The sequence below is a fragment of the Centroberyx affinis genome, unplaced genomic scaffold (genome assembly GCF_046629955.1).
Source record: "Centroberyx affinis isolate AG114_WGS23_722 - 3 ecotype Tasmania unplaced genomic scaffold, CSIRO-AGI_Caff_v1 ptg000111l_1, whole genome shotgun sequence".
Classification (NCBI taxonomy): domain Eukaryota; kingdom Metazoa; phylum Chordata; class Actinopteri; order Beryciformes; family Berycidae; genus Centroberyx; species Centroberyx affinis.
In genome coordinates, this window is record NW_027278813.1 from 32,925 (window position 1) to 58,313 (window position 25,389).

Sequence of the window (25,389 nt, forward strand, 5' to 3'; positions counted from 1 at the left end):
ATTAATAGCATATTAATTTTTTCATGAGTATTTTTATGGGAAAACATGATATCTAAAACAATACCGTAGTAGCCGTCATAAAAACATGTGATCCATTTTCTTTTTTCTTTTTTTGACCGAGTAAAGAAACAAGACAAAAACAAAAAAATAAATAAAAAACCCTCCCATTAATGAACCAAAAAAATAATTAAAATAGAGTAAAATAAAATAAGATTAACACAATATTAATAGCATATTAATAGTTATCAAACAGCATTAACAACATGTATGATCAGTTTCATGTAATTTATATTTAATTTCTTTTCCTTAATTTCCTCTTATATTATATTTTTATATTTATATTATTGTTTTTAATTTCAGTTTAGGTTTCGGTATATTATGTTTACAGCTAACAACTAATCTCCAATATAGCTATTTTATATGCCCAGTGCTACTTACAGCTGTGCAGCAAAAAAACTTAAACTAATAATATTTTTTGATTTCAACATTAGTTAATTATGAGGGGGGCATTCATACCTGTGCAATCAACTATTTTTTCCTCCATTAATATTAGGTTTAGTTCACTGTAACCTTACCTACAACCATTACATTGTATGACGCTGCTGCTATTTTCAACACTGCAATCCGCTGAGGAGACAGATGGGGGCGACAGAGATCTTTCACTGTGGCGGAGCTGCCACAGAGGAGCCAAGAGGAACAGCGATGGAGGATTTGTACCAATGTGACTGCTTAGCCTACTTAACATCGGGCAGACTGGTAAAATGGATGATAAGTGGGATAAATACGAGAGACAGGTAAGGGACTATTACAGCTTCCATGAGCGATATAGCTTTGAACTTAAACCAGTGAATCAACACCACCTGTATAAAACATAAACATTACACACATATTTCAGAATAGTTATGCTTTAAAGGACACAAAAAATGACCAAAACTATCCACGTGGATGACATTTATTCTAAAATAGCCTGTACACCAAAATTTATTTTACATACTTGCAGATGCTCTCAGCAACGAAGACATTTCCAGCGCCCAAGATATATTTCGAATTGATTCCTAATTAATCTGTCATCTACAAATGTACAAATTCATTGTGGCCAGTTTCCTGTATATTTTGAACCATATCTCTAAATATATTCTGAAGTATATGAAACGTATTTCCCTGCAGAATGAGCTGCACTGAATGCAAGAAACTCCCTCTCATTAGGCTATAAACAAGACAAACAGTAAATTGAGTGTATAAAGCTAACTGCTTCCCCCTGGACGATAGTGATGGACTGAGGCCCTTTGCCTGAGGGGCCCCTATCTAAAGGGCTTTTAGATCTATGAACACCACGTCCATTTAGGGCCGCGCTTATGACTAGGAGAACATAGCAAACGAGCAATAGAGTTTATAGAAATTAGGAGAGAGAGAGAGAGATGCAAACGAAAAAAAATTATAAAAATGACCTATTTTTTATCTCAATGACACTGACTCATCACTGACAAAGCTCTCTGATTTGTGGGGAAAATGGAAGCTAATAAGTTTGAATTAGACGAGATAACGAAGATCAGACAGTTGGATCAGTGGTCCAGCCGGCTAACAGGGTGGCAGGAGGGTGTGGATGTGGGTGGGGGTCCTACAGGTATGCATGCATATGTCAGACATGTAGCATATTATGCTGCAGGACCACCAAGTCTGAAGAAATGAATCATCTGCTCAACTCAGCAAGCCTACAATACATTTCCCATTTTCCCCAAATGGGTTTGTCATAATCCTCTCAGCCTCATAAATAGCACGTTATTGAATTTATACTATTAGTTCATAGCCTTGAATGAACTGGTCGGGTAATGGAAACCTGCCTAATGGCCGGGGCTTGGCGGAATAATTAACTCTCCCTGCAGTGAAAACATGAATTAAGTAGTTGTTTCATTGTGTTCTCTCTCTCTCTCTCTCTAAACTCAGCAATTCAAAAAGAACATCATCACTGCCTCTTTCACACATCTCACCTTTTATTTAGGCTAGACACTGAGCTGAGCCACTGAGCTGTGCTCATTTTCATTTGCTTTTATTTTTCAGTGACTATCTCCTGTGTCTTTTGTTGGTATGAGAAATCTTTTAATGTGCTAATAGATAGTCATGATTCTTCAGGGCTAGAACAAGATACTCTTCAAATCAATGATCATCTCTGAGTGCGCTAATCACTTAGGCAGCCTGAGGCTGCTCTAATCAGAATGTAGATATTATAAAAGCTCTCCTCAGACAAGATGTGGCCCTGAAGTTGCAGGTTTTTGTTTCTATCTGAACAACAGGCCATGCATTAATCATAAAATTATTTTTGGCTTATTCTTTCAAAGTGGCTAATGTTGTTCTCATCTTATTATTCTTAGTGAGTCTTTCAGTGAACAAATGCCAGCTTCCAGGAGAAGTGGCATTCTGAGCAACAAAGGCTGAAGTGACACTCAGTAATTAGATAGTTTGGTTTTTCTGGTACTTTTTGTGCATAAGTGACATTTTCAAAACCTGGTAGTAACTCCGCTGCATAATTATTGATGAAGGTAAAGACCGAACCTGGTTGCATGCGTTGCTCCATAATTAATATCCATATTAATACACTGTGATGGGTTGCTACAGCACGGCTTAAATAGTACAGTAGGTGGTAGGAGCCTCAAGGGGCTCACAGATCAAATCTAATTAGCCGTACCTAATACATGAGGGAAATGTCTTTATATTTATCCAGCTCCTCTAACTGCTTTTTGCCTTCAGGTTTTGTTCAGGGAAAATGTCCTGAGGGGGCCGTATAGTCAGGAACGCTACAGTGAACTGCACTACAGAGCTGCTGCTGTTGGTGTCATGGTGTTTCCAGAAATGGCTCTTCCAGGGGTGTGTGTGTGAGTGTGTGTGTGTGTGTGTGTGGGGCAGGGCGTCCATAAATGTTCACTATAAATGTTCACAGATGAATGGCAACCAGAGAGCCGGATGCTTAGTCATCCATTTTAATTGTCCTGTCATTCTTTAATACACCTGCCTGTTTCAGCCAATTATTTCACTGACTTCTGCTGAACAGCCTATTTCAAGACATTTTTTAACACCCTACTTATGCCGTGGCACAAACGGACTATTAACTGATGCCAGCACCACAGAATCCCCTTAACATTGCCTCCCATTATTTCCCTCTTTGCTCTGTTTTTCCAGGGAAAATAATGGACAACTTACAACTTACAGAACCTATAACTTACAGGAGAGCATCCCCCTCCTCCTCCCCACCATCCCCTGTCTCTGAGGATGGTAAAGACAAAGGTACGAAAGTTTTAAGTGCTGCCAAGGCTACAACCTTTGCCTTTAAGAAGCCATGCCTGCTTCTATTTGAGTGAAGGGAATGGATTTTGTCAATTATTCATTAAGCATGAAGCTTTCTAATGTTCGTTGGCTACTTCCTTGGATGTGATTTTTTTCCTCTTAATGCCCTGCAGCTCTCAGTTATCTGTTGAAAAATAGGGATGATGAAAAGGTTTCAGCAATTTTTTTTATTATTCATTACAGCTTTGTTGTTTTTATGTGGTGTATGTTGGTGTTTCATCTCGGGCAGATAGAAGTGCTGCAGCCCTCAAGTCAACTATCCCTCTCACTAGTGTATGGACCGACCCAATGATTGAATTAGCACTCACCGCTATCTCTCACACTGGCAGTCACGGTGCATTTCACCATGTAACACAACATGATAAAAGACAGGACTTGATTTGCATTCGGTAAGCACTTAGAAAGTTCAAAGTGAAGTTACATGGTACAGTAGAGCAGAGGAGAACAGAAGGTCCTTTAGAAAAAAACAACACTGAAGTAGAATTGGATAAAAGCCCGTAAACTTGGGCACCCAGATTCAGACGGTCTATTTTTAGGGTTTTTTTTAGCTTCACCTTAAAGGAAAACACCGGTGTTGTTCAGCATAAATTTCTTGGCTCATTTCCTTCATCATAACTCATATTATAAACTTATAAACTTAACATTATAAGGCATCTTCCATTAAATGGCTTTCTTGTCATAATTTGGAGAAAGGTCCTTTAGTTCACATATTTTGAAATGTAATTTCCTTCTTAGGTCAGAGATTGTAAAAACACCAGTGAGTGACACCAGTGAGGTATATATTGTGTGCTGTGTCAACAAATAAAAGACTACAGCTATCTATTCCAATATGAACAGCTGCATGCTTTGATTTAAAATTGTCTGGGAGCTCACTGCCAGTTACCAAAGTTATTTCTTCAAAAGAACAGTTTCCTGCAGAAAATGAATCCAGCTGAATTTGCAGTGATGGATTGTGGCTTCAAATTGATAAGGATGTCTGACAGCGGGAGTTTTGATGAACTTTCAGACTGAATGCAGATGTAGGAGCAGTAGAATGTAATGTGGCATTGAATTACATATCTAGCGTAACAACACACCCCAATGAATTGAGCATTGATCCATGTGCCTCCATAGTAAAGTAAAAATAATACGACATGAGTGACAAACCCAACAGACAGTGCAGCAGTGTTCTCACCCTGGCAGATTGCATTACTCCCTTATCTTTCTGACAACTCAAAGTATTCCAGTCCATGTAAAATTTAACATTCTGTCTTGTCACAGACTGGGAGGTGAAGGGAATCGGAAGTGTATCAGCGAATCAGCAGTAGGCCACAGATAAGGTTGTTAAGAGTGTTCACGGTGCTTGGCACGCTAGCAGAGTGGGAGGGGAGAGGGAGAGCGGTCGGGGTGACAATGTTCATTCTGAACACTCTGCTGAACATACAACACCTGCAGCACAGATACGCAGGGCCGCGCAGCGTAGGCTGTCTCACACTCTGATACCATGATGTTTACACAGCTTAACAGCCCAAATCATAGGACTTTCAGTTTTAGGTCTCAGTCAGCTGTTTCACTGGTTTTTCATGCTTTCATAATGCTGTATTTCCGGACTTGTTCGCATTTTCTGCAAGCTGTAAATAAAACAAAGCCATGTGATTATGGAAATAGGTTGCATATGGCTGCAGTAACCTAATGATTAGAAAAGTGGGCTTCTGACCAGAAGTTTGCAGGTTCAGTTCCCCAGTCAGGCAGGGGAAATGTGGGGGAGAGTGGATGAGTGAATGAGTAATGCCTCTCTACGGTTGAGGTGCCTTTGAGCAAGGCAGTCCACCCCCAGCTGCTTCAGTGGAGCCCCTCTGTGGCCAATGAGAGACTTTGATTCTACTGGGCAGCTCTTACATGTGAACATGTGTAACCGTGCATGTGAAGCAGAGCGTTGCTGGGAAAAGAGCATATGCGCTCCCTCGACTTTCCCTGGATAAAAAAAAGGATGAGTGACTTTGGCTCCATCAACATTTCTTTATGCTGAGAGCGGCTTTGTAGCAGACAGTCTCCCACAGCTGGGGACTACAGTCGCTCAGGCAGAGCTGTTCGGGGTTTGAGGCGGGGACCCCTCTGACCATCACGCAGGGTGGGGTTCTCCGAGGATCTACCGTCCCCCGCGCGCCACGCCCCCGCGCTTGGCGCTGTCCGGTGCTCCGGTGCTGAACGCTGGGTACGAAAACAGAACAACTGCCTGCAGCACTGTGGACTGGCTGCACGCAGCGGCGCTGAATGGAGCCACGCGACGGATCTCCCCAGGATGAAAAGAGGTTAAAGTTCAGAGGCGTCACTTGAAAAGGATCATATTGTGGAGAAGTATGAGGGAAATGTTTTTTTAAGTTTGGGATTTTTGTTGTTGTTGTTTTTAATGATTTGCTGTCAGAACTCCTGAGCCACTCGGAGGAACATAACTTGTCACCAACATGATTTGGGGTTTTTTGCTATGCTGCCTCCTGACACTGGTTTTCGGATATAAGACGGAGGAGCGATTGCCTTTCTTCCACGGGCATGTTTTTGAGAACTCGCCGACGGCGTCAAAAGTGAACGGACTGAGCATTCCGGTGAGGCGCATCAACGCGCAAAAATGGTGCCCAGAGTTCGGGATGCACTTGAAACTGTATGGAAACGGCAGCGAAGATTTCCGCGTCTTCGCCCACCACAAGCGGGGGAATATATTGCTAAAAACTTCCCGGGTTTTAGACAGGGAGGCTCGCGCAGAATACCTCCTGAGTGTCGGTCTGTGCTGCCAGACCTGCGTGTCGGAGCCCGTCGTCTTCGAGGTTGCGTCGGTAAAAGTGGACGTTTTGGACACCAACGACCACGAACCCACTTTTCGCAGTGCAGACACCGTTCACATAACTTTAGACGACACCACCGCTCTCCGTAGCGTGGTTTACCGGCTCGAGGCTGTCGACGCAGACAGCGGAAAGAACGCAGACCTGGCATACGTTTCCATCCCCAAAAACGGCAGTTTCTATGTTGTCCCGAAAACAGGCGAAGTTTTGCTGGTTGACTCTATCCTGGGGCTCCCCTCTAAAGTCCAATTCTATGTTTATGCCAAAGACCACGGATGGCCCTCTCTGACCAGTAAAGGTGTAGTGGTCACCATTACGCCACACCGGTGGGCGACGCGTCCTGCTGAATTAAGGGAGTCAGGGAGGGCAGGACGGTCGCCGAGGGCTCTGCTGGAGCCCGGCACCGTGCTCTCCCTCAACGTGTCCGAAGACGCCAGCATCGGCTCGGTCATAACGAACCTGAGTCCCACCAGGTTTCAGTCGGCCGCCTACGAGTTGATCTACCCGGAGTCAGAGAGCTCCCCGGTCACCGTGGGGCGCGACAGTGGAGATATCACGATAGCCAGGCGTTTGGATAGGGAGACAGAGCCTTTCATGGAGCTCACTGTTAAGATTCAGGATAAACGAGGTGTGTAGTCTATTCCACTATTAATCCGCACTTAAGTGAGGTCATATACCCCCCCACCCCCCATCCTCTATCTCCCTCCCCTCCCCTCCCCTCCACCGGGTGATATTTGCATTGTGATGATGCCCTATAATGGAATGCTGCTATTGCATGCATGATGTGGCAAAACTGTGCCGCCATCTGGACAGCTCACCCTTCATCACTAGAGTCCCCCCCCCCACCCCCCACCCAAAAGGCCTGACATCATATCAATACAAGGCTGTCACTGTAGCTGCAGTACAGCCTCATTCAACAGGTGTGCGTCATTATCATCCATCCATCCACACGCCTGAAATATTATCCGAAACTCTGCGCATCAATATTACAATATTCCGTGGCATAATCTCCAGAGTGTTCCAATTTACAATGATTTGAACACTTTGGCAAGATGTTTCAATAATGGATTAACATCATTCACGCTCATTCGTGGGAGGCAGAAGTTGATCTTTTCAATATATGTTCAGGGTCTTTGTGAACTGGATGAATTATGGCCATGATTGACATGGTTTGTGGCTGTGAAGTTGTTTTCAGTGCTAATCCTTGCAGAGTGGCAAACCACTGCGACCCTCTCTCTCTCTCTCTCTCATCTACTGGCATTAGCTCTCTAATCCTCCTCTCATTCACTCCCTAGTCCCAGGGATTTGAAGTGGTGCTGCCACAGTCAGGCAACCTCTTAAATTCTTGGAGGGAGAGAGAAACTCTTCGTATCTGTCATTTAACTTTGGCTTTGCCACTCCTGAAGTTGGATTCCTGGTATCCTACAAAGAAACATTTGTGGCATGGAATCTAAATGATTTGCTTTGTAATTGTGCCACACAGCATGCAGGAAACTTGCACTGTTTTCATTTGAATAGCCTGCTGCTGTTACAATGCACAGCATGTTCTAGATTGTAATTGCACGCCTGATTAGGACACATTCTAGTGGGGAAGTATGTGGAGGCTTTTCAGTGGGAGCAAAAATAGTCGGAATTCTATCTTTTTTTATAGATGCATAATAGAAATAAGCCTCTCTAGTCTGACAGATATTCAGATACCTTCCTCCATTTTCCCTCTCTCACCTGCCAAACTCTCCTCTCCTGATCAAAGGCATGGCATGTCCTTTATCCTGCGAATATAGCTTTCCAGACAGAATCCTGACTCGAGTCTGTGAGGGCGGGCCTTTCTTCTCCTTGTCTCTTTCCCAATCCGCGCATACATGGCTCTTTGAGTGATGGAGTCCATTTTAGCTGGTTTTGAGGGATTTACCCTAATCTTCTCCCACTAGAATTGGCCTGCTACCGTTGCATGTGGGTTTGCTTGGGTTTTGCAATAAATACGCGGTCTGTCTCATGCAAAGAGAAGCAAGCTCATACATTACAGACTGAGAAAGGATGAGAGAAAGGCTTACTGTGTGCACCTGGGCGTTTGTGTGGGTGTTTGTGTGTATGCGTATGTGTAAGTGTGAAACTACATGGTCATACTAAGGCACACTGAAATTGACGTTCCCAGGTACGTGCGCCTAAAAACCATTTTAATAAGACCCCTTGGTGTTGCTTTGTCTCTCCCCATTTTACTCCTGTGAGCTCCCAGTAGCATAGAGCTGTCCATGGTGCTGACCGTCACCTGCTGCATGCCAGACAGGGAGCAGTCAGGAAATAGTCTACTTACTGTGGCTCAAGGTTACAGGAGCTTGCTGAATTCTAATCTATTAGCATGTAATAGATTTCCTACTACAAGTATTTAGTACATTACTCACATACATACACAGCATGTCACTTTCATTATAACACTTAAGTACCACTGCTGACGCATGTCTGCCTTCTGCTCCTCCTCTTCTTCTGAACAACAACAACATTAATACTGCTACTACTACTACTACTACTACTACTACTGCTACTGCTACTACTACTACTACTACTACTACTTCTGTCACTACTCCTACTACTACTACTGCTACTACTACTACTACTACTACTTCTAATAATAATAATAATTCTGTCCTATATAGCCTATATATAATGTTTGGATTGGTTTACTGTTACAAGGCATCATAGTTAACTGTTTATCACTATCCCTCCTGGATAGTATTTTCCAGCTACTCCAAGCATACGCATACATATGTTACGGTCAATTTTGGAAAAAGATGTGTGGTGAATGTGAATGTGTCCATTAACTGGTTAATGTGGGCGTGAGACGCTAATCACAGCGGTGCGAGCCTTTCTCATGTTAATAAGTTTTGCTGTGGGTACAATGCTCTGATTAGAGCCATCACAAGAGCTGTCATTTGAGCTGTTGAAATGGAGATTAAAAAGGCTAGTTTGACACTTAGATATATTAGATTAAATTATTCTGTCACACTACAGATAAGGAGGAAATGCAATAGCAGTACCGGATTGCCCTCAGTATTGGGTCCATCCTCACTCCAGGAGACACACTTACCCGTATGAAAATGCACATAGCAAAAGCCAATCTTCTGTCCCCCATGTTTGTAAGATATGGCACATTTGAATACTACTTTTCATCCTTTGTATTACTCAAAAACAAATGTATTTGAGTACATTCTGAATTAATGTAATGTTACACTGTGGCAGACCAAACTGGGTTATGTCTATCCACAACAAAATGTAGCACCATCAGGACTGAGAGCAATGTGCCACTGCTCAGTGTTTTGCTTCCTGATTAACCAGGAAATACAGTTTGAAATACAGCATTGTCATCCATGCATAAAAATATGTACATACACCAAGATGGTTATTGCTCACAATCAGGCATATCATTTAAAATAATCTACCATATCACTGTAAAGCCAATTACATGTTAAAGGTTAGACTGCTGATATCCAGATCTGATGTAATTTTTCATCACTGTGATTGGTATTTTCTGCTGAAATTTACCATCATTGTTGTTCAGTTTACACATATGACTGCTCAATGTGTACAATTACCATTGACTGTAACCAGTGTTGGGCTCATCCCTCAAAAAATGTAATGCATTACTTACTATTCATTTCCAAAGTAATAATATTATTTTACATATTACTCCCTGGGAGAAGTGATTTGTTAGATTTGTTAAACTAACCTACTTGTTACAGCTAATTTCTTTTCCATTACACCCCCCATGTCCTTCCTCAAATTGGTAACTGCTTTTGCTTTTACCTTAAAAAATTTGGATAATTTAATGACCTCAGAGTCACTATTTCTTATCTAATCTAGCTCAGTGTGGAAGGAAGTCAACTAATTATGATGAAAACCAATCAGTGTATGGGCGCGGGATATCATTTCTTTGGATAATTTGGACTTTAATCTGATATTTAGTGACTTAGGGTTACGGATGATAACAAAAATAACAAATTATATTTTTTTGTTGGCAACTAATATTATTTTTGAGATTGAAACTTGGAAAAGTAACAGTATTGTTCCAAACAACACTGACTGTAACACATAAGCAAACATAAATACAGCAACATCCTGGCAGTATAAGTGCACATTTCTAGACCCCCTGACAGGATGTGACACTGCCTCCCCCCCCCCACCCCACCCCCACCCCGATGCATCAAATTCAGTCCAGTATCACCTCATCTGTCTGAATGGCCCTGTCTAGCTTGAGGCCCCATGAAAGTATCCCCCTCTCCAATACTAGTGAACCCCTGCTGATGTTGCAGAGATGTTTGCCTTCTAAACTATTTTCAGTACAGTGAAAAGCCCCAGAGATAACAATGCAGCTGTACTTTTTTGACGTCGTCTCTGTGTATCAAAGTAGTCGTATATGAAGAGTGGTAAAAGCAATGGAAGTAGGCCATGACTCATGACTCACAGAAACTGGTTAGATGCTGGTGTTTTGGAGGAGAGGGAGTGAGGGACCTCTATAGTTGTTTCTGTAAAGGATTTTGTTGCCCCACAGAGGACGTCAGCTTAGATTTGTATTGGCCCCACAGAGGACGTCAGCTTAGATTTGTATTGGAGTGGAATTTTGCTTTTGGTTGTCCCTCCTGAAGACTCCTTTTCTCTGCACCTGAGCAGAAATCTGTTAATGGTATTGGACGGGTTAGGAGAAGTATTGAGCAAGTGGTGCAATCCTTTGTGAGTTGGAGTGGGGAATATTGGAGTGCTTTCTCCCGCCTTTCCGTATCTGTGGGCAGGATGGCATTCAGCTTGTGGTAATCACCTCGGCTCAGCCTGATTTGTCAGAGAACCTACTCCCTCTCTCGCTCCCTAGTCTCTCTCTCTTCTCTCTCTCCTCTCTCTCTCTCTCTCCTCTCTCTCTCTCTCTCTCCCTCCCTGTCTCCCTCTCTGTGTCTGTCTCATAGTCAATGTCTTGCCTCATGCTGTCTTTAATCCAATTTCCCCTTTCCTACTAGTTTTTCCCAGTATATTTGCATATTCCCCTTGTGATGTGAAATGAATTGAGAAGAGACTCGATCTCATTTTTATTTGTAATTTGTGACTGTGGGGCTGTTTGTTTAAGTAGAAAACAATTCCACAAAAGCCTGTCTGCATTTATTCAATTTAGGGAGAAGACGCCTGTGGTGATTGTGTTTTATTTTGTGTGTGCTTGTGAGCGCGTGTGCGGCGGCATGCACACGCGTGTTGGTACGGTTTTACATACCCAAGTGGCGTTGTGTAAATTTGTTTGTGTATCTGTCTGTGCATGTGGTAAATGTTTATGATGGTCCCTACAGTATCCAGATTCCCCACAGAAGAGATTCTCAGATTTATTGCTCGGGATGCCGTGCTGTGATGCTGCAGCTCGCCTGAAGCATTTGATATTCTGCTCTGTGGTCTTTCTGATAGCAAATGAATGTGTCTAAGGAACATACACCCCTGCAGTCTTCTTCTCTCCGCTGTCCTAGCATGATTCTTATGCCCCAGTAGGAGGGAGGGGAAGGGGGGGGGGGGGGTGGAGGGAGAAAGAGCCACAGTTTCTTTAAGATGGGATTAAGTAGGCAGCGGGAGCAGGAAAGGAGAAAGGAGGCGAGCGCTCCTGGACTTGTTAGGGAGATATTTAAAGAGGATACAAAACACGCCATTAGTCGGGGCACAGAAAGGTCAGGGGGAGCTGTGCCGCCGCTGAGGCCAATGCGGCCACAGCACCATGGCTTTAAGATGAAGCAGGTTCGGTGACGCAAAGGACAGAAAGCTGAGGATGAATGAGAGAGAGAGAGAGAGAGGGAAGGGAAGGGAAGGAGAATGAAAAAGAATGAGTATGATGAAAGGAGTGTGTAAATGTCTGCGTGCGTTCCGTGTGAGTTTGGACGTGTGCATATTAGCTATGTGTTTATTGAAGATAAGTAAAGGGCAGACGGATCAGAGGCAGGGAGTTGTATACCGCTGATAAGAGGTCAGCTCGGTGAGACACTAATTGTCAGATGGTTAGAGGGCAGAAGGGAGAGAAACCATTGGGGTGGTGAGAGTGCAGGAGGGGAATGAGGTGTGCATGTGCTCTAGCCTGTAGTGCCGAGTGGATGGTTTCAGGGCAGAGAGAGAGAGAGAGAGAGAAATATAATACTATGTAGCAGAGAATAGGGCAAGGTGTCCTAGTGTTTGTCTGAAAATTGTTGGAGGGCAAATGGAAGGAAGATGAGAGGAAAAGTATAACCTGCCCCTTGGAAGGGCATGCGCAGAGAGCACGAGAGAGAAAGAAAGAAAGAGAGAATATTTTGTAAATCTCCCCGAAACAGTCGAGAGAGAGAGAGAGACATAGGGAGAGATATGTAGAGTGAGGAAGACAGGGAGACGGAGAGAGAGAGAAAGAGAGAGTGAACGAGAGAGTATGTGGGTGTGTGTACTGCTATGCTGGGGTCACAGCAGGATAAGGTATCCCTCCATTGCCAAAAACAAAAATGGTAGAGCTAGAGGCATGGGATGAGTGTGTGTGTGTGTGTGTGTGTGTGTGTCTGTGTGTGCCTGCTTGCATGAGCAATATCTATCTTATTACTGGAGCAATTTTAACGATAGAACCCCATAAACAATTAAGCAAGCTTGCGTGTGTGTGTGTGTGTGCGTGTGACACCAAGAGCAGTGGGAACAGTTGCATTTGACTGTGAGTATAGTCATGGGGACAGGGAGTTTTTACCAGGCCGAGGGTCTGCATTATTGATGTCCATTACCACAGACATTGTCAAGTCCAGACATCGCAGGGCGGCAGCCGCTGTCAGGTAAAATGTCTCGCTGACCTCCAAAGGCACAGATTCCCAGAAACACCTCCGCGCAACCTGCTGTCTACCTGTGTGATAAATGAATACAACTTGTACATTTTACAGGAAACTTATCACCAGCTGAGAAGGTCTCGCGGTTATTAAATCTCATCCGTGATGCGCTGACACCAACTTAGTGGGAGGCAGAGATTTGAGTTTGAAGGTTTGTAGACGTTGATTTAATTTGCCTCCATTGTGTGTGTTGCTGCGACTGTCTAAATTTAGAATGATTTGTAATGAACACAATAACAGAGAGTTTATTTCACCGACTGAACGTCTGCTCTCCTCCTCCACCTGCCATTTTCCCCCCTGTCCATCTGAAACTTTTGTCTTGGCTTCACCTTTGCATGCTCCATAGCCTCTCTGTGGCATTTCCCCAGAGAGCGCAATTGATTTTGTGCTATTGATTAACCAGGAGCTGTTTTGCTCCCAGTCACAAAACATCGCTTTAAACAACAATTTATATGTCGAGGAATAGGCCGCGACAGACTGTTGCTGATAGTTTACAAACTGGCGGAGAGGTAGGTGTGTGATTGAGTCGACGCGCTGATAGAACTGTCCTAAAGCACTCTAATGAATCAGCCCTTCAGACAGGCCCGCCTATAGGCTAGACTGAGCAAGGAAAATTGGAGCTGGCACGAGCATATTCCGTGGGAATTCGATGCCTTGTGTTTATTTATCTACTTTGTCTTGAATTTCTCAACCTTTTGTACCCAAAGGTCCAATTAACTGAGCATAACAATGGTTGCAGCCCAACTCTCGGTGGCCCAAGGAGGCACTGATAAATACACAAGGCACAGACAACTTTGAAAGTTATGCCGGGTGAACTGTGAACAAGGAGGATTTTTTAGTGCAGGAGAAAAGATCACATGGTTGGCCAAGTCGCCTAGTGAGATGTTTTGACACGCCATGAACTTTGCTGTGGAGAAAAGAGCAGAAATTGCAGTAATTGTACGACACCAATTTGCACAGTGAGAATGTGGCTTTTGTTGAAAAGATGAAAATGACTGCCATGCAAAAGAGAGGGTAGAACGAAGAGAAAGACTGTTTCACTCATTCAGAGTCTGACTGATGATCAAAAAAGACTACACTGGGGCCAATGGAATCACAGCTCGGATAATAAAATGCTTTTGAAGATGATGTCCATCTCATGGTTCAGTTATTTAATCAATTCTGGGAGATGGAGAGACTACGACCTCATCTTAGCCAGAGGATGACTGATTACAGTCGCAGGTGTCTGATGCGGAGGAAATGTAGTGTCTCTCCAGGCTGATGAACGACACCTAGGGGAAAGAATGGGCTACACGGGCTGTTATTTGGATATTTACACACATGTGAGTTTGTGTGTGTGTGTGTGTGTGTGTGACAGAGAGAGGGAGAGAGCCAGATAAAGAGAGATAGATAGACACGTAAACAGAGGGCCTAAAGCATGGTTGAGACAAAAGCAGGATGTGCAAAACACCGTTTCTGTTCCTGCTTTGCATTCCTTTGTTGTTTTGTCATCTCAGTCGGAGTGCATATTGTACGCTTTTGTTATATTCTCCCCATCTGTGGTTGAACACGTCTGTTATGCCTGCTCCAAACTAGACTATTGTGCGTGTGTGAGCACGTGTGTGATCGTTTTTTGTTTTTTTTTAACTGTGGTTCGACTGCCAATTTGTGGCCGTTCTCAGCGGAGCCGGTGAACGTGCGCGGCTCTCTTTCTTCCTCTCTCCGTCGACAGCGTAGGGCTTAATTCCGCGGACTAATCAGACCATATGTTCTCTACGGTCTTATGATGTGCTGAGAAGGACGGGATGGGGATGCTATGTCATTAGCAGTGCCAGCCTTGCCGTGCAAACACACAGACACGCGCCACCGCCACACATTATAAGGATCAAGACCTGGAGCTGAGAGCGCAGGGTTCACTGCAGTCCTCATCGCCCATGTGCCTCTAAATGAAAACAAAGAAAAGAGCAGGCTGGGAAAATGAAAAGTCAAGTTTCTGCATATCCTATTTTTATGCCTATATATAGTATCTGTGTTTAGACTCCGTCGAAAGATTGCCAGCCTGCTTTGCATGCCATTTTTCACAAGTTATCGACTCGTAATTACTTCTGCCCTTTCTGCCCCGGCAGTGCAGCTGCAATTTAATCGAGTAATTTGAATAATTAATTGCATGAATGTTTGTTAAGTTGCTTTTGATGGATATCTCTGACTGAGAATTGACTGCGTCTGTCAAACCCTAAATTGAGGATCTGTCCCTAAACGTTCTGGTGTACCCCATGAATAATCATCTGCTCAAAGTCATAAATGAGTCACTCAGCTTGTCTTAATATTTGGATTGATTGCGAGATCATCGCATATTTACACCACCAAATCCTACTGATGAAGCATTACTTTTGTGAGATATAAATATGAGATTAGGCTATATCCAACCAATATGAATTGGTTGGATAGGGCATTTAAATCATTTATTATTTCTATTTAACATGTATATAAGAGATAATCACAGATATGCGTTGTTAATGTGTTTTTGATACCAGATATTGTGATAAATGATGATGAGGCGGGGGTGTTCGTCATTCGGTTCTGATGATGTTAGCCCCTCTCTCTCTCACACACATACTGGGAGTGATAAACATTGATCTTGCTTAATCTTGCTGGCTTTCTGCTAATGCCGCTCTGGATGTGAGGCGGGAGATGATGGTCAACACAGGACAGACTGCTCACTGGATTAGATATTCTAAATGAGGACTTTATCCTCTTCCCCTTCTCCTCTTTCCCCATTAACATTGTGCCAGACCAGTCACATGCTCAAATACAGTAAGATGCATGTGACCAGTGTACTGTGTAGCATGTTTTGTGTGCCTGTGTGTATGTGTGCGTTTCTTTGTGTGTGTGTGTGTGTGTGTGTGTGTGTGTGTGTGTGTGTGTGTGTGTGTGTGTGTGTGTCTGTGTATGTGTGTGCGTGTGTGTGTGATACAGACAAGAGACAGACAGAATTACATCCATGTGTGCATTCATGCATGCGCACAGCGTTCACATCCGAGGAAGCGTCGTCAGAGCCGGAGCCCACGCTCACACTCTGCCTACTGCTCCATGCTAATCTTTTCACCTGCAGTTGTTCCACAGCAATACATTTGCAATGTTCAAGGCATTATTGTCTTTTATAACAATAACAGGGGGAGGCAAACAGGGATAGGGCCTTCCCAGAATCCCTCTCTTTCTCTGGTGTGATAAACAAACACAGACCCAGGTTCTGGTTCCAGTGATAGATTAACGCTGTCTAACCCATACACTGTGGCTTGTTTTCCCATTAAACCTGCGCGGCTCCCTCTGTTGCTTCTGCCTGGCCCCGGTCTTTCTTCGTGTCAGTGTGGGTGTGTGTGGATGCTTGCGTGTGTGTGTCTCTGCATGTGCGTGAGTTGTGTGTGTGTGTGACTATATACGTGTGTTCCTATGGAAAGATATCGAAAAGGCTCTCAGGACAACCCCCATCAATCACCAACTCACAAGGAAATGGCAAGAGGGATGGAGGATGAAGAGAAGGATGGAGGTCGCCACAGCAGGCAGCATCAGGGGATGAGAGAGGGGGAGAGAGAGAGAGAGGAAGAATGGATGGATGGATGGAGCGGTCCGGGCCGGCTCTGATTGAGCTGGGTAGTCTAGTTTATATCCTTTAGAGATAAGGCCGGGGCGCACTGCTCAGCAGCTTCCTCCCCCTGTAGCTCGAACCGAGCGTGATAATAAGAAAGCGTGAATGGGGCAAATTGAATTAATGCCGCGGCACACCATAAAAGCCCTAACTATAATGCATTTTAAAATCCTATAATGAGCAGAGAGCTAAAATAATTTCACACTCCAGTGAAGAAGATGGGCCTCTAACAGATTTTGGGCCAGGCTGACACTGCCAGGGCTTTTGTCATTTAATGTGACTCTAGGTGCTGTGTCGAAATGATACTTACTGTTACTTTCAGGGGTACAGCAGCGTGAGGCAAACTTAGTGAACAAACCATTTAAATTCCCGAAACACACACAGAGTTTAATCAGAGCGTGGAGCGGCTGCTTGACTGTTGATGTCTCGCTTGGGTCACTTTTACAGTCTCGGGGCAAGACAGAGTTGCAGAGAGGGCACATCTGCCATGAAAGTACTCCCTCATTACTCTCCATTAACGGCCCATTCAGTGTTGGGGACAGCAGTAGGAGTTGGACCCTATCCCGCTTGTGTCCACACACACACACACACACACACACACGTGCACATACACAGAAAAGCACAGATGTGCACTTACGCATGTACACAAGCACACACAGAGACACACACACTATTTTCACTCTCTTTCCCAACCTCACATGCTCTCTGCTCTCCCATCCTCATCATTAGAGTCACACCATCATAAAACTGAAATTACCTCTCCATCATCAAGCCAGGGAGAGAGAGAGAAAGAAAGATAGCTCTTTGACACACACTAACACTAACAGACGGGTACTGATAGAGACTAATGACCAAATGAAAGCCTCAGGTATGAACAGTACCCCTTCCTGTTTAGAGTGGAAGAGAGCAACATGGCAGCATCCACCATTTCCTCTCTTCTAATCTCTCCTCTCCTCTCCTCTCCTCTCCTCTCCTCTCCTCTCCTCTCCTCTCCTCTCCTCCTCTCCTGTCCTCTCCTCTCCTCCCATGTGCTTCAAACTCACCATTCCCAGAGGAATAGTGTGTTGTTTTTTTTTAGTTTAATTGTGTTTCTTCGAACTCCTTGCACTTCCCAATAAACCTCAGGCTAGTGTGAGCTGAACGGTGGAGTGCATACGAGCATCTTAACAGTCTGCTTACTACTGGAGACTCACACACACACACACACACACACACACACACAGATGGACACAGCTACACATGAGTACACAATACAAAACATACATACATACACATGCGCACATGAATGCACAGACACCACACAATTCGATACAATTTCGATCACCAAACACGAGCTTGTGCACATGCATATGCGCACACACACACACACACTCCAGACTCAGGCAGGAAAATGAAAGCCCGGAGCGAGGGGCAGGAAGAGAGGATTGAGTGATTCTGCTGGAATATTCCATCTTGAAATGTGCAAACCCATTTAGACCAACGTTCTTTTTCCACGTTTCTAAATAACTGTGCTCTGCTGTGAACTGTGAGACGGCGTGTGCACGTGTGCTGTTGAGCATTCATGTCATTTGTGGGTGGGTGGATGGGTGCAGCATGTATGACTGAGTGTATAAAAGGCTATTTCTACAGTAGGTGTCCTTTTGGATGGGAGCCATATCTTCCATCACAGATTTGAGGATAGAGAGTGTACTTCACCAACTGTAATACAGAAATACAATACTTGACTACTGATACAACACTGATGTACAGCAGATGTAGTGCTGGGTCACACAGTCATTTTCCCTCTAATTTTGTTCAAGTGTTATCATGCAGACAGCTCTAGATGTGTTTTTTATCTTCGCCTACCCATCAAAAGCTCCTCTAGTCTGCAGCTTGTTGAGCGCAGCAGCAAGGCTTTTAACTAGAGCGAAGAAGAGAGCTGATACAGCCCAGCGCCCATTTTACCTTGTGTTGGCTTCCTGTTGATTTTCAAATCTTAACGTTTTCTTCTTACGTGACAAGCGGCTTGTTTCAAGCTTATTTTTTATGAACTTTAATGAACTCCCAATCTTCAGAAATCTCAGACGTACAGACAAAGCCATTTGGACTGTTTCAAAGTCTAGATGAAAGACAAAAGGCAATCAAGCATTTTCTATCGGGGCCTCTAAACTTTAAAGCAACTTGCCTGAGGAAATACGATCAGCAACGCTGTATCTTCTTTTAAGACACAACTGAAAACTCCATTATATTGGATTCATCTGCTAACTTGTTACTGCTCTCATTATGCCATAGAAATAATATTGATTTGTTTGTTGGGAGTGCTGGGTCCTATTGGCTTTGATGGTGTATTTAGCATCGAGTGGACTTTGAAGCCCATAGCATTGTCTTTTTTTTGTGGAAAGTTGTATTGATAGTTCAAATTGTATTTGTGTTGCTAATATTGACAATATAACTGTTACACTGATTTTTGCTCTCTTCTGCTGCATGGGTGTTAATGGAGCCAGCAGCGTGACCGCTCCTTTTATTATAGCGGATGGTTTGGTAACATCCAAGTTTTGTTTCATTTCTACAGCACTTTGTAACTGTTAGGAGACTCACGTATGTATCTGTAAAAATGTGGCTCTTACGTGGTACTAGAGAGTCAGTGTTACAATATGTTCACATCAGTTTATGTAAACACACAACCTTATTTTTTGTACAATAGGCAGAGCCATGAATTAATACACATTCCAGACTTTCAGGCAAAATTTCAGACATTTCGTGTCAGCGTAATATTGATTATCCACCGTCAAAGTCAAGGAATCAATTATGTGTCCTTTGTCTGTGAAGGACACTGAGAGGGAAAGAGAAATAGTTTCATCTAGATGGAAGAAGATGAGAGTTTGTGTCTTGGCTCGTGCTGCAAAACGTCAGGCACAAAATCTTTCAGCAATAATTCTCAGCACTGACATTGAGAACGACAACGCCATTTGAATTCTGTCAACATATAACGAACCGTAACAGCATATATCTTCTCATGACAGTGGCTTGTTTGTGTGTGTGTGACTTGTATCATGAATATATCAACATGACTAAAAAAAATCCATGACAACATGACTCACATGACTCAAGAGAAAGCCAAACATTTTGGTGGAATGCAAATTAAAGCTGGCAGCTGCTGCGTTTAGACATAATCTTCCCCTTTGTTGTTTTTAAGTATGTGAGGATACATCGTAGACATGGGCAGATTTTAAGCTGGTGATCTTAAAGGTGCATTAAGTATGATTTTTACAGTCTCACACAAAATAGCTATAATGTATCTTGAGGGGGTTGCTGATCAGTACCAGTGACTCAGCCATCATTTGCTGAAATTCCTGGCTTAAAAACTCACTTTCCAGCCTGCCAACCCCACCCACCCCCTCCCACACACACACACACACACACACGCACACACACATTTTCAACTGCTCAACGGTGGAGGACAGTGCTAGGAACGAGTGACTGGTGACCAAAAAAGCAAATGAGACAAATGACAGTATTATTATTGCAGTATTTTGCATCATAATATAGTTTCTGGTGGCTCTCTGCACTGATTAGCTAGCTCACTCACCTCTATTGAATATGAATGTGTGATTTTATTATCTATGTCAATTACAGGCCACTGTGAACTGTCCATGTTGCAATTTCTTGGTCGCAGATAGAGGTTAAATAAAAATCATAGACTTACTAAAAGCCCCTTTAATGGAACAGTCCTATGTGCATTTATTGTAGAGATAGAAATATGGAGCTAAAATGTGCAGAATGTGGAAATGTCTGCCATTTGAGATTGTGTGTGTGTGTGTGTGTGTGTGTGTGTGGTTAGCATGTCAGTCATACTGAGCCACTGAGTCCAGAGTGTGCAGTGCAGGGATCCCTGAGTTAATAGATTTCCGTCCCTGGTGCTTTCAGCGTGTTGATCTCCTGCTGACGGTTTCACACTCTGCTTTAAGCACAGAGAGCAGGGGGTGGGCGGCTCAGAATAGAGCCTCCTTAACACTGCAAACATTTGGCTAATGTACCTTATTACTCCCCCATTGAGCCGATTTTCACTTTCCATTCACTCGCTGCTAAAAAAGCACCCCTGAAATTCCCCGTCTCACACGGGCCATTGATATTTATGCTTGCAGACGCAATTTGCGCTCGTCTAATTCCACGCTGGAATATTCGGATCTTAATTCCCCTCCTTGCTGGACTCTGGAAGTGCAACAAGGGATCCATAAGGAAAAAAAAACAAACCTGATTTTAATTATATCTTCTATCTCAAATTTTCGCCTCTTGTGTTGTGCGCTCTTGCTACTGTATGTTTCCTTTGTAAACACAGATGCTCCTGGAGTCCATTGTTGTGCTGTGCTGTTTGTTGTTTGTTTCCCCCTGTGCTCTTGTCTCTATAATATTATTTCACATTGTCGGCTAAGCATCACACCATATTCCCTCCCTCATCCTCCTTCTCCCGCTCCCTCTCTCTCTCTCCCTCTCTCTCTCTCTCTAGATTTCTACATACTGTATGTATATAGCATATATTTGTGTTTCTGCATCTCTGCCTCTCCCGCTCTTTCTGTTTCCCTCTCATCCCCTTCCCACACACACTGAGTGTCCTTGTACTGTGGGCAGTGTATATGTGCACAGCAGCACTTGAGACAACTTTTTTTTCTTTAACACCGGCAAGCCACTTAGCAGCTTTATATAGCAACTACCCAAGGAGAGGATTAACAGCAGGAAACATCAACAGAATGGCTTGCAGTGATATAGAACACACACACACACGCACACAACACACAACGCACACATGCACACACACTCCACACTCATTGTACTCACTGAGCCTTGGCTAAGCACACACAGAATACTCCTCTCATCCACCTCTTTATGATACATTATTATATTAGTCATCCGGCAGATGCTCTTATCCTTAAGGGATTGTAGTGTATAGACCGGCTTTTCATCAGGCTGAGCTGCAGAAAACACATCAGACTTTGAACCATCCGGTGGAGCCCGGGAGCCTCTGCCTTGCCCGGTTATTTGATCACCTCTCTTGTCTCAGTCAGGTGCGGCGGGAAGTGTCAGGTTTCGCCGCCCGTTCGCAGCCGTACTTTATTTAATTCTCCGGATCAGAGAGAAATCGCACGCGTCCGCAGCCTCGAAACACACTCACTCACTCAAACGTCCCCTCACCTACTCACACACACACACACACACACACACGCTCGCGCACGCACTCTAGTACATTCTTCATTACCATTCTAGAGCTGATGGGCTCTAATTATCTGCCTTGGCTCTGATTAGTCTCTCTGTAACGAGCTAATTAGACGGAGCCTTGTAAAATCATCGCTGCCATTACCACAGAGACATGGCTGGGAAAAGCACCAACAAGCAGGAGGCAAGGCATGTGGCGTGCTCCACTCCCCGCAAAGATTTGATAGTCAACTAAATGTTAAGTAGCGGAGCTTTGATTTCTCTTTGATTAAGTGCCTTTTAAAAACCCTCTAGTTTGGAATAGAATCTTTATCCGTTCCCATTATTCATCACGAAAGGATTGTTCCTTCTTACGGAGCGGGATGGTCTGGCTAAAACCGCATAAACTGCCGCTGTCGACATTTTCGGCGATAGCATCTGCGCATTGATTAGTTTCTCTGCCCCCATGATACAGTGGCTATTTATCCAAACGAGCTATCGCCGGATCCAAGTCAGAACTTTTCCCTCCACAGAGCAACTTTAAAGCCTGAGCAGAAAGCTAGATTAATTCTCTCCTCTAGCTTCTTCCTCCCTCTGTTATTATCCCTCTAACAATCCTTTTAGGAGCTGTCACACACTTTATGGCTATTGTGTTTCAGTCATGAACACTCCAGAGCTAGTCTAGAGTGCAACACTGTGTTTTTCATCAAAATGCAGGGTATCTGGACTATAATCCAGTTAAAAAGAAATAGGAAAGGTGATCTCAGCATCTGTTTTCTGCTGTCAGACCCAGCTGAGCAAACCATAGGTGCTGTTAAACATTTATGATTGCAATTCATTCTTTTTGAAGACTTTATTTCAGGATATATAGTTTTCATTATTGGCTATAACAGACTTTGTAGAGACGGAAGATTAGGGAAACCAGTAGGGCAGCTTTTTTTGTACAGTGACAGAGCACATCTGTTGAGTCAACCCTCAGGTAGCGAAAGGATGCATCAGAAACTCCTGCTGCTTTTGTCTCGGATTAAAAAGTACATATATAGCCCCTGGTCAAACACAGGAGACCTGTTACATAATGGGATTTGAAACCCATAGTTACTTTTATCCCTTAGGTAACTAACCTGTGTGTGTGTGTGTGTGTATGTGAGAAAGAGAGAGAGAGAGGAGAGAGAGAGCGACTGAGACATGTGCATGTCAAGTGTGTGAGCATGTGTGTGGGTGTGACCGTGACAGGCCTGCATGTCAAATCCTTGTGCTTGTATTTATCTGTGTTTGTGTATGTTTATGTGTTTGTGTGTGTGTCCTAGTGGGGGGGTTCTTCTTCTCCTGGGTGTGGCAGATGGCCTCTGTGGATCTCAGTCTACTGAACTGGTTGGCAGCCTCTCTGACATTCCTTCATCCTGTGTTGACACTGGATCACAGCCAATATCTGCAGAAATAGTGACTTAGCTCACAATTCTGTGACTTGTTCCACTTTGCAGGAATAGATTCCATACAAAACGTGTCCTAGATTGGGGCCATAACAGTGTCAGTAGTTTTTTGTGCACTTTGTCTTATCTACCCCTTGCTGGCTCTATTGTCATAAGTTGCTAGATTGTGCCGTCGTGTTTCCTCAGTACTTTACTGAAATAATGTGGATAACGATCCCCGCTATCAGTTCCAGTTAAAGGCACGCTGGGCTCCTGACACGGCAACTGTAATGCAGTCGTACACCAGCCCTCCTTGGGCACTGCTGTGCTCTCTTGCTGTCTAGCCCAGCTCAGGGTGAGAGAGTTGGTAATTGGATTCCAGGAATCTTCTTATTCACTCCAGTGAGGTTGTGTGCAGGCGACAAAATGCCTGCAGTCATGAGGCATCATCTCTAGGCCCCTGTGGGAAGATCAAGGTGGCTTTACACAGACTTGCTAGATGAGACCCTGGCTGAGACACTCTCCCACGGGAACCTGGGTGTCTGGATGGCTGGATGGGAGCCCTGATGGAGGATGGATGGATCATATCACCTCCACCAACCTCCACCCCGCGCCCAGACAGCCTCCCTGACACCCACTTCCAATAATCTCGCAAGCCCGGCAGCTGTGTAACAAAGGGAAGGAACGTGGAAAGAAAGTAGAGAGATAGCTGGTAAAATGCGACTTTAAGATAGCGCTGCAATTGGCTTTGACCAGCACTCTGGGCCCAAAAAGAAGAGAATAAGTCAATATGTCGGTATCTGCTCTACATTCTGGATATAATAAGCATTCAGATTTATTCTGATCCTGCAGCATTAGGTTTTTTTCATCTACTGTAGCTGGTTCATATCTCACAAGCCTCCCCTCGGTACCCTCGGTTGACTTGCCGCCTGTCTCCGCTTTGGGTTCCCCTGGCTGCTTGTCTCCCTTCTACCCACACAGTTACATGACAGCTGTCACTTTCGGAAACCACAGCGCCGTCACTATCTCTGTACTATCCCCCAGGCCCAGACTGGTACCTGAACAAGGTGAAGCTGAAGATCACCGATGTCAATGACAACGTCCCTGAGTGGAACATGGAGCCGTACCCCTACCTGGCTGTAGTCTCCCCCGAGGCTCCTCCGGGAACGCTGGTCTACCAGCTCCAGGCTCGCGACGGGGACGAGGGCGACAGCGGGGAGGTGCAGTACTTTCTGTCTGATGGTAAGGTTTCTGGTATTCGTACATAAACACACACACACACACACGAGATGGAGATGAAGGGAGTTGTATACAGGTGGAATACTTCTTCTACTTCTTCCTCTCTTACTAAAATAGGCTGGCAGACTATGGATTCCTGGATATAAACACAGCCAGACTGACAGTCGCTCCGACAGGCAGCCACAGGCAGCCGCACGTTCATTCATGCACTCATACACTCTATGCATCTCTCTATTAGTTTACCTGTCTCTCTGCCCGTCTCTCTCTGCTTCTGTCTCTCTGTCTCTCTCTCTCTCTCTCTCTCTGTCTCTCTCTCTCACACACACACATACTCTCATACACACACACACACACACACGCACACGCACACTCACAGACAGCCAGGGGCTTTCACACATTTGTGTATGCACTCATCATGCACTCTTGTGTGTGTGTCTGCTTCTCTCTTTGCCTCTCTCTGTCTCATACACACACAGAGAAACACACACACACACACACACACACACCAACACACAGAGTGGGCTGTTGGAAGTCTGCCATAGTAGTAGTGGACCCCCTGGTGGTTGATGGGATAGAGGTTTATTGCCATGTCAGAGACGGGGGGTTGTGCTAATCTCGCTCTTGGGGGTTTACACTCCGCCAGTGACGTTCCTCTGACCCGCATTAGTCCACCCCCCTTCCCCCTGATGTGAATTAAACCACAATTACCACAATTTTAGTGGATTTCTCCGTCCTCCTTCTGCCTGATCTCTTGTAGGCAGTAAGGTTCAACTGGTACAGAGAGTACAAGCTAAACAAAAAAATAATCCACCTTCAAAGTATTCCAGAACAAATTTATATTTTATAAATTTTAAATATATTTTATCTAATCCTCCTGTTCAAATATATCCTGTGCTTAACTTTAAACATGTAAAGAGGATGAGAGTAGCTGACCTCTCTCTCAG

The 25,389-nt window shown here is 44.1% G+C and overlaps 1 protein-coding gene across 1 annotated transcript in view; it reads left to right on the forward strand.

Moving 5' to 3' along the window:
• Nucleotides 1–5,783: 5,783 nt before the first annotated feature.
• LOC139649991 (neural-cadherin) overlaps nucleotides 5,784–25,389 on the forward strand; it is a 67,908-nt gene continuing 48,302 nt past the window's right edge. Inside the window, exons 1-2 of the mRNA XM_071526516.1 lie at nucleotides 5,784–6,783; nucleotides 24,251–24,448. Coding sequence (XP_071382617.1) covers nucleotides 5,784–6,783; nucleotides 24,251–24,448 — 1,198 coding nt within the window. The remainder of the gene's footprint in view (nucleotides 6,784–24,250; nucleotides 24,449–25,389) is intronic.